We start from the raw sequence: 13,981 nt of genomic DNA on the forward strand, positions 1-13,981 counted from the left end.
TTTCAATTCAGTATACATAATCTATCCAGTTTTTCTCGGTCTTACCCCAACCCTGATTTCAGTCACTTTCTCCAACAGTGGCACCATGCAGTATTTGTCCTTTAGTGACTGAGATATTTCACTCAGCATAATGTCCTACAGGGTCACCCATTTTAAATAATATTGCATGAGTTCCTTGACGGCCAGTTTTTAAGGCCCCAGTTGCTACTCACAGCCAGGTAGGATGTGACATTGTGGAGTGCTGTACAAAATAATCTTGGTGCCCTCCTCAAACATGCAGCCATTGCTAATAATGGCTTAGTGTTTATTTTTGGGCTTTTTAAAAAACACACCCCAAAACCTACTTCTCTCTCGATGGATATTTTACATATGTTCCTTCTTTGGGAATGCGGTCTTAGCCCAGCGGGTTTTGTGTGCATGTGTGTGCTTGTCTAGCACCTCTGTGGTGAAGTCTTAGGCATTTCTAAAACGTAATACTGCAACCCTTTTCTCCTGGCCCGCTGAAAAATTGTGAAGTGTTGCTTTGCTGGGTCTTTAAACATACGATTGTTACTGTGCTGGACGAACCTAAAGGAAGAAAGCACTGCATGACAGGCAGCGTCTGTACAGTGGAAAGGCACGGAGATGTGACATTGTGCAGGGTGATGAGGGATCGGGAAGACACCCAGCGAACTTAGAGGGACCACCAAGCACACAGCCAAATCTACAAAGACCCAAACAGTTATTTTTGTGTAGTTTTAAAAATAGACATTTATTTCATTTGCAAATGCTACTTTGTTCTGGTATAATCAATAGATTTAAAAAATACTCTTACATCTTGATTATAGGGTGGGTTTTTGTTTTACCTGATATAAAAAATACAATTAAAAAAGTTTTACCTGGTTCGTATAAGGGAGGCAACATAGATCCAAACAGACAAGACATTTTTGGGGTACGGGTGGATATAGACAGCCAAGGCAAATTCAACGTTGGGAACCTCGATGTTGTGGACTCCGGTACTGTACACTGCTTCCACCAGGGGCTTCACCTCCGAGTAGGCCATGTGCAGGGGGAATCCAGAGAACTGGGGCGAGAGAAGATTCGGGGGCGTTAGGAAAGTCTGAAGATCTCACAGCGCTTGTGCCCGGGTGAATGCCTGCGGTCACTGTGCCACGTCTGGCTGCTGGCAGAGCCCTGTATTGAGTCAGTTCTTAGTTTGCTTTAGCTCTGCAGCGCCATAGAAGAGGGGAGGACATCAGTGCCCTTTGTGACTTCGTTGCAAACATATTGACGTCACGTAAGGAGCACTTTCCAGTTCTTATTTGCTGTCTCCTCCTCTTGACTGCTTCCGTTTGCATAGTGACCTACATGGTTTCAGTGACTTAATAAAAACGCCAACTCCCTGCACTAGAATTGACTCAGAGCTGACCTGCCCATCACTGGGTAAACCGCAGGGCAGGAGACTCCCCAACTTTCTCCCCAGGAGCTGCTGCTAATCAATGCAGTGCCTCCCCTTGGCCACAGTGACTGAGATGGACGGTCATGTGGTCTAATGGGGGTCACTTGTCAGAGGGAGTCTCGGGGTTCCTGCTGGGGAGAACACACCCAGGGTGTGAGACGTGGAGCTGATGCAGTGAAGGAGGCTGGCCTCCTTGGGGGAAGGCAGCTCTGACCTCAGCTTGTCTGTCTGCATCCCAGGAAACTGGCTGGCCATGCCTGTCTGCCCTGCAGGCCTGTATGAAAACATCCTGGCTGAAAACCTGCCCTGGAAAGGAAAGAGTCAGGAAACGGGATTATCCTCTCGTCCAGTTTGCACGCTCTTTAGGCAACAGGCCTATTATCTGTAAAGTTGGGGGTGTGTGCTGAGTTTTCCAGAAATGTCAGCAATGCTCCTGAGAGCTTATTAGCAGTGAGGGCTGTTGGGGTGCAACGCATGCCCTTTAAAACTCGAGTCCACAGCTCGATTCTGCCTGTTCTCATTCTGTCTAATGTGATGTAGCCAGATAACAGTTAATACAGTGTATTCATAAGCAGCATTATTTTCCCTAACCCATAAACGGTCGTGCTTTCATGGTACAGAGGCTGTTGGCTGTTTGCTGATAGATTACTTACTGTCGTGGTGGTGGTGGTTGACTGCCTTCGAGTCCAGCACGGCTAATAGTGACCCTGAAGCCCCTCTACGACATTTATCAAAGTTCATAGAGTTTCTAGAGGCATGTTATTTAGCAAGTGGAGTGTCTAAAAGTCGTTTTTTCACTCTGCTTTCTGTGGAGGTGCTTGGTGGTAAGGAATGGTGCCAGCCTCATGGCACGAGGTTTAACCCCACCAGACCCACCAGCTGCCCTGTGGGGGAATGATGAGCAGTCTCATCCTGTGGGATTTACTTCAGCTGGAGGGCCAGCCATGGACGGGACTCAGCAGCAACAATATTCTTACTTTGGGGAGCCCTGAGAGCATGTTTGTTTGATTCCAAACCTCAGTCCCCCCTAAAGCCCCAGAGCTGCCCTAACTGCCTCTGTTCAGGCTTCCAAGGCTGGCTGTCACTGCGGAAGGGGACTGTCTTCTCGGGGTCCCCGGAGGATTTGAACCGGCCACCTTCCCGCCCGCAGGCCCGTACTCACCCTGTAGTCCCCCAGCTGCCGCAGCAGCTCGGCCCGGTGTGCGTCCTCCACCTCCTCGCCCTGGCTCTGCTCCAGCAGCGGCAGAAAGTGGCGCAGCGTCGACGTGCAGTACCGGTTCCACCGGGTCAGGTGGCGGGGCCGCCAGCCCATGATTTTCTCCTTGAGGATTTTTTCAATCCTGTTCAGTAAAGAGCAACTCAATGTTGGGGTGACGTGACTTTTCACCCCCAGTTTGTATCTTCTGGTGACCTCGTAAGTGCAGGGTGCTCCAGTGAGAGGACTCCAGAACATAATAACCTGAGGGGCTGGGACCCACAAGGGCTGGGCACGAGGCAGGGGAGCAGGGGGGCCCGTAAACAGCACACGGACGCCTGAGGGACCCTGGAAATGTCACACGGTGGGGAGCACTGAAGAGCTGGGCTTGGCTCAATTCAGTACATTAAGCAACTTTTTTTTTTTTTATCATGAAATGCTTTACCATCCTAATCACTGATGACATTGAAGCTGCTGCTTTCAAGAAATCCTGCCTGCACCCCCACGGGACAGGTGGATGGCCTGCAGGGTGCCAGGGCTGCCCAGAGGGTGCTCAGGTGGGACCGGATTAAACACAGAGCTGCACCCAGCGAGCTTGGTGCTTTGAATCCCCCAGCAGCTGCATGGGAGAAACAGCCTGTGATTGGAGGGGCTTGGAAACGCGTGGGCAGCGAGAGGGACGAGCAGCAACTGAACGGTTACAGGGTCCCTGTGGGCAGCAAGAAAGAGGAGGCAGCCTGCAACTGGAAAGGTTCCGGGGTCCCTGTGGGCAGGAATATGAGGCAGTCTGCCATTGGAAGGGTCCCAGGGTCCCCGTGGGCAGTGACAGATGAGCAGCCTATGACGAAGAGTCACGGGATCCCCAAGAGCAGTGAGAAAGACAAGGCCGCCTGTGACTGGAAGGGTTACAGGCCTGGAAACCCATGGGCAGCGCTTCTCGGCCTTACAGGGCCGCTAGCAGTTGACTCTGACGGTGGGATTCTACAGAACAATACTGGAATACTGGTTGGAGGTGAGTCTGAACGGTGTGCTGAAGGTTTGGGAGAACTAAAATACTTCATTGGGGGTTCATTTTTCTCAGGTGGGTATCCCCGCTAAAGTCGCATGAGAGTATGTTTCTGAGGGACTAGTACTTGGAAACAGACATCATGCTGGGAAAGGTGGAGGGACCAGTGAAAGAGGAAGATTTCCAACAAGACGGATTGACGCAAGACTGTCACAGGGAGTTTGAGCGTATTAATGGATTGGGAGGACGACCCAACAACACGGGGCGAGGTGCCCATCTGTTTATGAGGCGTCAGCCACTTGGTGGCACCTATCAATGACAGCAGTACCCAAAAGAGGACCCCATTTCATCTTGTGGCACCCAAGTCTTCACAGCTCCCTGATGCGGAGAAAAGCACACAGGCTGTGAGGCTAGACCCGGCTGGTTGGGCACAGAAACCCTCACCAGCACTGACACACCGTGAGCCTCAGTGCATGTCTGTGAAACCTGGGGAATAAAGGTCATTGCATGGGCTTCTAAGGATCACGGGGCTCACAGAGTGTCCTGTCTGCCTCTCCCTGAGTCTCCTGTCGGCCTCTCCCTGTCTTCTGCGCATAAACTGGCCGAAGTCCTAGCCACCACGATGGATTGACCTCTATCACACCTGTAAATGCTTACGTGCTGGAAGTGCTAAGATGTAGGGCTGTATAATCAGTCACATTTGGGCTGTCTTTGTTGATGGGGCAGGGCTAATGTTGCACATATCCTGGGCCAGTCTCTCGAGATAGAAGGGAGATGAGAAGAGGCAGAGATGGGGTCCTCTGGATGCTACAACAGGTGGAGGTCTCCGAGGATGTGGAAGCTAAGGGGAAAAGGCCCTTTGTCCAGAGACGACAGTGCTGTCCCCTCCAGCTGGAGGCCTACGTTTGCACACCTAGCCACCTCCAGAACTATGAGAAAAGAAATTCCGCTTGTAAGCCGTCTATGTGGGGTATTTCTGTTACGGCTGAACTGGCACACTTAGCCAGCCACTGAGGGACAGAATGAGGCGTATTTAAGTGTGGGTCCTGATGGGTGTGCTCTGGGCTGGGGGAGGGCCTTGGGGACCTCGAATGCACACCAGAACAATGCAGAAGGGGCCTCCAAGCGCTCCTGTTTAGAGAGACCGCCTGGGCTCAGGATCTGTCAACGCCAAGTAAAGCTCAGGTGCCCAGATCAGTTCACCGTGACCCAGGTGAGACTCGGGGAAGTTGGCTGGTAAACTCTAGTAAAGGTCCCTGGCTTTGTGGCGATGAACTTACCTGTCCTGGAGCTCAGCTGCGGCCACCTTGTCTGTGCGCTGGTAGATCAGCTCCTCTGGCTGGGAGAAGAGAATTCACCCACATTTAAGAGTTTGGTTAACTGTCTGTTACTTCCTTTTTTTTATGTGAATGTTGAGATCTCAGACATTCCATAAAATACAATGCTCCTTAGAGGCAAAGATGGCAAAGTTTCGTCTCACTTGGGGCGTATTGTTAGGAAGGGCTGTTCCTTGGAATTGGAAAGGGCTAGCATGCTTGGAAAGGTGGATGGTTGGCAAACAAGAGGAAGACCCCTCAGGGAGGTGGGCTGACATGTGACTGCAGAAATGGGTTCAAGTATGTCAGCAATGGTGAAGATGGCACAGGAAAGGACAGGGCTCAGATCTTGTTCATAGGTTGCTGAGAGTAACGTTCAATGGTACATAACAACAACAACAACAACAACAACAACAGTGTAAAGAATACCTATATAGCCGTGATTCTACTCCCATGCAAATTCTTATATGTGTCACTTTGTGATCTCTCATGGGTTTTGTTTTTCAGCCCCTTTTTCTTTTTTGAAAGGTTTGATTCTTAGTAAAATATATAACAAATCCACCGCCCACATACATAGACCTTCTTATCAACCAGAAAGGAAGGCTTTAGGAAATACAGTTATGGTTCCTCCTTACAATCTGTTGCAATTGCATTGATTCTGACTGACAGTGGCCCTGTGGAAACCAATACCAAGCCCTCTGCCCCTGAGTTGAGTGTAACTCAGTGACCTGATGGGCTCATAGCATTTTCAAGGCTGCTATTTTTGGAAGCAGACTGTTAACATCTTTCTCCTAAGAAGAAGCAGCTTAGTGGATTTGAACAATCAACCTTTCATTTAGCAGTGGAGTGCTCGATCCTTTATGCTATAAAGGGAAAAAAACCCTAGCTACCTACTCAGTATCATGACCTCCCGCTACTCCCTTTGTCTGCATTTAATGGTGAGTGGAAAGCATCACACCTGAACACTGGACAGGCCAGGGTACAGAAGGCTTCTTGAAAAGAAGGGTTTCCATAGCTTGGGCTTGGTGACATCAAAGTTTATCCTTAGAGGAGAATCATACTGTTGAATATTAAACCAAATCTGAGAAGAGAAGACCGATTAAGCACAGAGGTTAGGAGATTACACACATGCATGTGCACACATGCAAGTATACGTGTAAAAAGTTGTGGCGAGGTGCTATCGAGTCGACTATACACAGACCGTCATTGACTCATAGTGCGTGTTCAAACTAAAGGGGAATAAAATGAAAACAGTTCCATGAGAGCCAATATATGAATTTATCCTACCTGTGTAGAAAAAACCCCCAAACAACTTGGAAAAAGTAGAGGGTCATTGAAAGAGAAGACCCTCAATTTGATTGACATGGGGACAGCAGGAGCAACAATGTGCTTTGCATGGTGGGGGTGGCAAGGATGTTGCAGGATAGGGCAATGTTCCGATATGTTGTTCATTGGGTACTGAAGAGCAATGAGGTCAGTCTGGAGACTAAGGTGCGCCTGATCCAGGCTATGGTCTTTTCAATTACTTGCTATGCATCAGACAGCTGGACAATGACTAGAGATGATAGAAGGAGAGTTGATGCCTTTGAGCTGTGGTGTTGGAGAAGAGTATTGAATATATCATAGAATACTAGGAGGACAAACAAGTTTGTCCCAGAGAGGATGAAGCCAGGCTGCTCTTTGGAGGCAAGGATTCTGAAGCGCCATCTGACATACTTTGGACATGTTGCAAGGAGGGACCAGTCCTTGGAGAGGGAAATTATGCTTGGGAGGGTGGAGGGACAGCGGTAGGTGTGTCAGAGACAATAACATTGGCACAGGATAGAGCAGGGTTTAGGACTGTTGTACACAGGGTCGCTATGAGTCACAGGTGACTCAATGGCTCATAACAACAAACAACAACAATACATAATGCATCATTAGCTCTACTAAAACCATGGGTGACCAGTACCTTTGGTAGCAGCAGTCAGGAGATCGGGAAATAAATTGCACTGGGGAAGTTTGCAGTCAGATACCTCTCCAAATTACTGAGGAGCAATGATGTTAGTTTGAGGACTATGGTGTGCCTGATCCAGGCATGGTCTTTTCAATTACTTGAAATGGACAATGAATAAGGATGACAGAAGAAAATTAAGTTGTGGTGTTGGGAGGAGAATACTGACTACCCCATGGACTGCCAAAAGAACAAATGGTTATGTCTTGGAGAAGGTAAAGCCAGAGTGCTCCTTGGAGGCACAGATGATGAAGTTTTGTTTTGCATTCTTTGGGGAAGCTGCTAGAAGAAGCTATTTCTTGGAGAAAGACATCTTGCTTAGAAAGGTGGAGGGATGGCAAAAGACAGACCCTCAGCAAGGTGGATTGACACAGTGACTGCAGCAATGAGCTCGAGTGTGCCAGAGATTGTGAGGATGGCACAGGATAGGACGGGGTGCAGATCATAGGGTTACTATGCATTGTACTCGACTCAATAGCACCTAACAACAACAACAATAAACAATATATTAGTATACATTAATACTTGACATATGTCAGATATTTGTATATTATACATAAGAGGGTTTTTTTTTGAAACAGATCAATTAAAAGAAAAAAAACAACTGTCAATCAAGATTAAGATGAAAATGAAAATACTTACATTATCAGGTCCTATTAAACAGCCCACGCTTTTTAAGGGACAAAATGTGTCAAACTGTCCGTAGAAGTGTCCAGTGCAGGGATTCCACATTAAATAATGACCTTGCTCCCAGGTTAACACATAGGCAGTTGGACCCTGAGAAGAAAGAGGCATGAAAAACATTTCCCAAGGCAGCACGCAATGAACTCTGAAGGCGTGGAGTTTAAGACACATAATCTAACTGTCTGTTGTTGTAATTGCTGCATCTGATACTATGCAGTGCACCGACCAAGGAAAACAGACATGACCTTACTTAAGACAGTCCGAAGAGCTAATGGTAATGGTGACAGGTCCCTGGCTTTTTCCTTCTGGAATCAGTGAGATTGCCATCTAAGTTCCTGAAAGCGGAATACTACTTTCATTGTTGTATGACGATAGTTTATATTTGATGGTTATGTGCGTGTGTAGGAGATTTGAAAGCACATCTGCCAAACTGGGCAGGGGAAGGATGGGCAGTCTCTTCCCATACCATTTACTGCCTGTGAAAACCCACCTGAGGGTCACCTCTGGGTTGATTCCAACTTGATGGCACAGAAATCACCTACCAAACTGGGGGGTGGGACTAGGGAGTTGGGCTGAGGGGGGATTTCACGTCTGACCGAGAATAGTGTGACTGGGGTATTTTACTCACAATGAATGATTCTCCTGTTGCTCATGTACAATTTTATTTGATGTTCATATTAGCATTCTGCACCGGGCAGGACAGAACAAGTGTCTGAGTTTACTGAGAAAGCCCAGAGGTGAGAAGCGACGGGCCAGCATCACACAGCTGACGAACCGTGGGCCTCAGAGCCTTGGGCTGGCTGTGCGTAGGGCACCGTCTGGCAGCTTGGAGGATCATTATGAAACACCTCCGAGATGGTGAGGGTTCAGTCCTATCCCATGGTCATACAGAGAGTACCGCAATGAAGAGTCACCTGGGGATTTTTGTTTCTTAGTATAAATAATAATAGCTTGCCTCCGGAAACCCTATGAACCTGGAGAAAGGATGAAAGTCACACAAGTGTGGAGGACTTTTGTTCATAGGGTTGCTATGAGTTGCCTACGACTTGATGACACAACAGTATAAATAAAAGTAGGTAGCTCTGGTGGCCTAGTGGTAAGAAGCTGAACTGCAATCCCAAAGGCAGGAGGTTCGAATCCACCAGCTAATCTGAGGCAAAAGGATAGGTAGTCTCCTCCCATGCGATTAACTCTTCTGAAAACCTGCTGGAGTGTCACCTATGGGCCGGTTCTGACTCGATGTTAAACAGTATATTCACACAATGGAATACTGTGCTGCGTTGGAAAACAAGGAACTCGTGAAATATACAAAATGGGTGACCCTGGAGGACATTATGCTGAGTGAAATATCTCAGACCCTAATGTCAGTCCCATTTTACAATAGTGGCACAATGCAATATTTGTCAGTCACAAAAGGACAAATATTGCATTGTGCCACTATTGTAAAACGGGACTGACATTGGGGTTTAGGGGAGACTGAGAAAGAGGGGATAAGTAATGTACACTGCATTGAGACAGATGAGGGAGAAAACTGTTTAAAAGGCTATATGATTAGGTATTATTGTCATGACAGGAGTCCAGAACAAAGGCTACACACAGTGGAGTGGATTTGGGAGGGGGGATTGTATAACAATGAAAGAATTTTTCTTTTACTTTTTAAAGAGAAGAATGAACTGGGTATGAGGTTGGGCAGGGAGAAAAGTGCAACAATGAATGAATGGAAATTCAAAGTCTCTAAATTTTCATTAAAATTATTAATAATTTTTTAAAAGACAAAAAAAAAGGTACGCAGTTCAAATGCAACAATGGACAAATGGAAACCCTAAGTCTGTAAACGTTCATTAAAATTAATTTTTTAAAAAGTATAGTTTTAGAAGATGGTGCCGAAAGTGAAGAAGGAAGCCCCTGCCCCTCCCAAAACTGAAGCCAAAGCACAGGCATTAAAGGCCAAGAAGGCGTCCTGAAGGGCATCCACAGCCAAAAGAAATAAGAAGATCCGCACGTCACCCACCTTCCAGGGGCCTAAGACACTGAGACTCTGAAGGAAGCCCAAATACCCCCGGAAGAACACCCCCAGGAGAAACAAGCTTGACCACTATGCCATCACCAAATTTCCCCTGACCACTGAGTCAGCCATGAAGAAGGTAGAAGATAACAACACACTTGTGTTCACTGTGGATGTCAAGGCCAACAAGCACCAAATAAAACAAGCTGTAAAGAAGCTCTATGACATTGATGTGGCCAAGGCCAACACTCTGATTAGGCCTGGTGGAGAGAAGAAGGCCTATATGTCCGACTTGCTCCTGACCATGATGCTTTGGATGTTGCCAACAAAACTGGGATCATCTAAACTGAGTCCAGTGGGCTAATTCTAAATATAAATCTCTCTCTCTCTCTCTCTCTCTCTCTCACACACACACACACACACACACACACACAGTATAAATAATAGTTGGGAGAATTCCAGAATGTAGTAGAACACAGACATGAAGGAAGCACGTGCTCTTGGAAGAACAGCACCCCCAGGCTACCTCACCACAAGGTAACCTCAAACCTTCCAGTGGTGAAAACCACGGTCTTTGCGAAGCACCGAGAAAGAGGTGTTGGGGAGAGTCCCACCCGCTCCCTGGAGCCACCCCCCCACCCCAACTAGCCAGCCCCGCCCCTGAGAGCCACCCCGGGGTCTCACCTCGGGGATCGCGCTGCCCACCACGAGCCAGGCCTTCTTCCCCAGAAACAGAAAGTAGTTACACAGCAGCACCGCGTGCTCCTCCTCGTCCCCCGCCAGAAGGTCGAGAAATTGCTGACAAACGGAGGACAGCAGCGTTAGAACGACCACAGGCTGCACCCTGAGTCGGCTGCCCAGGGCTGTAACCAGCCGAGGTTAGGACTGGGGCCTTAAGGGACGAGAAACCTGGTTTTCACATCTTCCCCCACGTTGAGATACTATATTGATACTTCATCAGCCTCCTCAACCAACCAAATCAACCACTCTCGTGGGCACGGGGTTTTCTTGGCCTTCGATGGCATGGGTGTGCAGAATCAGTCATCACCTTGATTTGGGAGGGCTGGGGGATGGATGCCAACGGCCTACTTGTCGTTTGGAGTGTGGGGCATTTTTATATATGACGGCTCACTGTGCTAAACTGATCTTAGCACGAATGCATTCACTGGAGGAACCCATTAAGGGATGTCTTTTCCCATTTTGCAGATGAGAACGTGGAGACACAGATGTTGCCATTGTGAGGTGTTACTGAGCCCACTGTGACTCACAGGGGCGCTGTCAACAACAGACCTGAGTCTTCCCCTCACCTGCAGCTTCCTCAACGTCTCTAACACACTGCAGTTCGCTGCTGCAGCCACTGGGTCAGTCTATCTTGTTGAGGGGCTTCCTGTCTTTCTATGACCTTCCACCTTCCCCATCATGATGTCTTTGTTCAAAGACTGTATCTTCCTGACAATATGAGACACAGATAGATGACCAAGAGCCCCTAGACTGACTCTGGAGCGTATGAGGTATCCTCGATAGCATAGTGTATGAGGTACTTGGCCATTAATGAAAAGATCAGTAGTTCAAATCCACTAGTCGCTTCTGGACAGAAAAACAGGCAGTCTCTTCCCATGAAGATTTAAATCCTGAAACTGAGTGGAGAGTCACTCGGTTGAGTGAATCATAGCCAACCAGGGCAATGGAATGGAACCAATGAGTCATTGGTGTGGTGTTTAGAGATGGCTGAATTCCTAGTTGTAACAAGCTGCACTGCAATCCCAAAGGCATGCAGTTCGCATCCAGAAGCTGCTCTGTGGGAGAAAGATGGGCAGTCTCCTCCCGTGTCATTGACTGCCTCTGAAAACCTACTGGAGGGTCAGCTATGGGGCTATTCCGACTCAAAAGTACACAAGAACAACAACAAAGCTGTAGAAGAAATGCTGGTGACCTTGTGGTAAGAAGCTGCACTGCAATCCCGAGGGCATGGGGTTCAAATCCTCCAGTTGCTCTGTGGAAGAGGGAGGGGCAATTCACTGGAGGATTAGCCATGAGTCAGCTCTGAATGGGTGGCACAACAGCAACAAGGCTGTCGAAATTTTATCCTGACAGTTTTCGACATTTATACTTCCAAAAGGTATCAGGGGCGGAAAAACAATGTAGCATGTACTTCAATGTCTTTGGATTGGGACAGTGTATTAGGATAGCACTTTAGAGGGAGTTGTGTAAGCTGAATGAAAATTAATGCAGGCAGCTCAAACAGGACTCAGCAGCAAAATGAATACTGGGGAAATACAAGTTCGCTCCCTGCTGCCAGAGTGTAGGTTTCAGACTTAGACTGTAAAGTCCCTGAGGGCAGAGACCAAGCTTTCTTTTGCTTATGGCAGACTTGACAGTGTTGCTGTTATTGTTGAGGCTATCAGGTCACCTCAAAGTGACTCATGGTGACTCTGCATACAACAGAGCAAAACCCTGCCCCTTCGTGGGTCACCCATGGACTCTCTGCTGTGTCAGCCCCTTGCTGCCATCTCTGTGTCAGCCCATCTCCTTAGGGTCTTCCTCTCCTTCAGTGCCCCTCTGCCTTTTAATTTTGCTCCTGACTTCTGCTGAAGTTCTAAGAGTTTGCCTGGAAAGTCAGGGCAGGAGGGGCAGCCGTGTCTTCCTGTGCTGCACGCATTTTCTGCCTCTGGACGCACGCAGTCCTTTCACTTTTCTGATGCTGGTTTTCGTGGGAAAGATTTGTGTTTTCTTCTCTGACAGCTTCCTGTCTCCCTCATGTTCTGGCTTCTGCTGGTTTTGTGTGCATACTGAATGAATAAACAGCACACCCTAAGAAACCTGTAAGTTAAGCGTTGTACAATTTCCAAATGTAATAAAAATGTAATTTTAATTTTTTTAAATACAGGAAATGAATTATATAATATTACCAATGAAAAAAAATCAAGTCAATCTTTGTATGAGTAAAACTGGGATAATCTTCTTAAGGTACTACTTTTGAAGGATAAATTGGCATTGAGTCATCTGAAATATTCTCTTTTCTTCTTTACAGCATGCTTCTGGAAACTCTATGAACTTCGATAAATGAGAATGGTTACAGAAAGGCTTCAGGCCTTTTGTTCATAGGGTCGCTATGATTCATGCCCAACTCAATGGCAATCGGCAACAACAAATGAAATTTATTTTTAAGTTTTGCTTTTTAAATTTTTATTATTATTTTTTGCATGTGTTCCATCAAATTGGTTCTGACTGATACAGGAGGAGATTGCCTCTCCTTCTCCAGCAGAGCATCTGGTGGATTCGAACCACATATCTCTGGGATGAAATTTTTTTTTATTGTCTAAACTTTGGGAGAGTTACACTAAGAATAGAAACACCTCAGAATTCAGCTCATCCTGCTAAAGCCTTACAGAAGCATTGGTGACACAGTGGGTTTAGCATCGGACTGTTAACTGAACGGTCAGAGGTTCGGATCCCACAGGGAAGGCTGTGTAGTCCGCTTACGGAAAGGTTACAGTTCTGCTCCATCCGGCAGGGCTGCAAGGAGTCAGAATCGACTCAGCGGCAGAGCCTTTGGGTTTCTGCTTTGACGAAACAAATGGCTCAGCAGATTCTGATCTTTATGATGACTCGTGAATATTGTGATCTAAGATTACGCGAGGCATTTAATGAGTCTTCCGTTAAGTCAGCTCAAGCTACTAGGAAAGAGGCCCCACTTACGTCGGACGTACTCCAGAGGTCACAGACACCAGCAAAGGAGACGGTGTCAGGCAAGAACGGGATCAAAGACACGTAGCGAGCCACCAGCTCCTGCAGAAGCGAGATGAGCCGTTACAAGAAGAACTGAAAGCTGCCCCACCCCTCCCTCAGCTCCTGCAACAAAACACATGCCACGATGATAAGCACAGGGCTCCTCAAGAAATCACTGCCCTCAGTTAGGCTAGGGAAGGAGATAATGATCCTCCAAAGTCTTGCTATCTTACAAAAGCAAACTGCAAGCTGGCACCAAGTCTCAAGGGGCATCGCCCTTGGGGGGGTCGCGCTGTCAACTCAAAGGCTGTGTGTCTCCAGGGGTCTGAATCCGCCAGCTGCTCTGTGGAGAACAGTGGACAGTTTTCCTTCTGTGCAATGTACAGCCTCACTCTCCTGTTGTGATGATTACGACTTACAGGAAATGAGTTTGAGGTTTTTAAATATTATGCAAGTATGAACTAATTAAACCAAGCTACTGCTTGGAGGCAAGGATTCTGGGGCTTCGTCTGACATACTTTGCACATGTTGCCAGGAGGGACGGGTCCTTGGAGAGGGACATCATGCTTGGGAGGGTGGAGAGACAGCGCAGGAGGGGAAGGCCCTCTATGAGAT

At 47.5% G+C, this 13,981-nt stretch overlaps 1 protein-coding gene across 1 annotated transcript in view; it reads right to left on the reverse strand.

Annotated features, from left to right (window-relative positions):
* Nucleotides 1-874: 874 nt before the first annotated feature.
* CC2D2A (coiled-coil and C2 domain containing 2A) overlaps nucleotides 875-13,981 on the reverse strand; it is a 158,430-nt gene continuing 145,323 nt past the window's right edge. Inside the window, exons 32-38 of the mRNA XM_006884539.1 lie at nucleotides 13,337-13,426; nucleotides 10,322-10,435; nucleotides 7,591-7,725; nucleotides 5,914-6,036; nucleotides 4,920-4,978; nucleotides 2,601-2,778; nucleotides 875-1,063 (exon numbers count right to left, since the gene is read on the reverse strand). Coding sequence (XP_006884601.1) covers nucleotides 875-1,063; nucleotides 2,601-2,778; nucleotides 4,920-4,978; nucleotides 5,914-6,036; nucleotides 7,591-7,725; nucleotides 10,322-10,435; nucleotides 13,337-13,426 — 888 coding nt within the window. The remainder of the gene's footprint in view (nucleotides 1,064-2,600; nucleotides 2,779-4,919; nucleotides 4,979-5,913; nucleotides 6,037-7,590; nucleotides 7,726-10,321; nucleotides 10,436-13,336; nucleotides 13,427-13,981) is intronic.

This window comes from Elephantulus edwardii, unplaced genomic scaffold, assembly GCF_000299155.1.
Source record: "Elephantulus edwardii isolate Elephantulus edwardi_28Jun2011 unplaced genomic scaffold, EleEdw1.0 scaffold00035, whole genome shotgun sequence".
Lineage (NCBI taxonomy): Eukaryota > Metazoa > Chordata > Mammalia > Macroscelidea > Macroscelididae > Elephantulus > Elephantulus edwardii.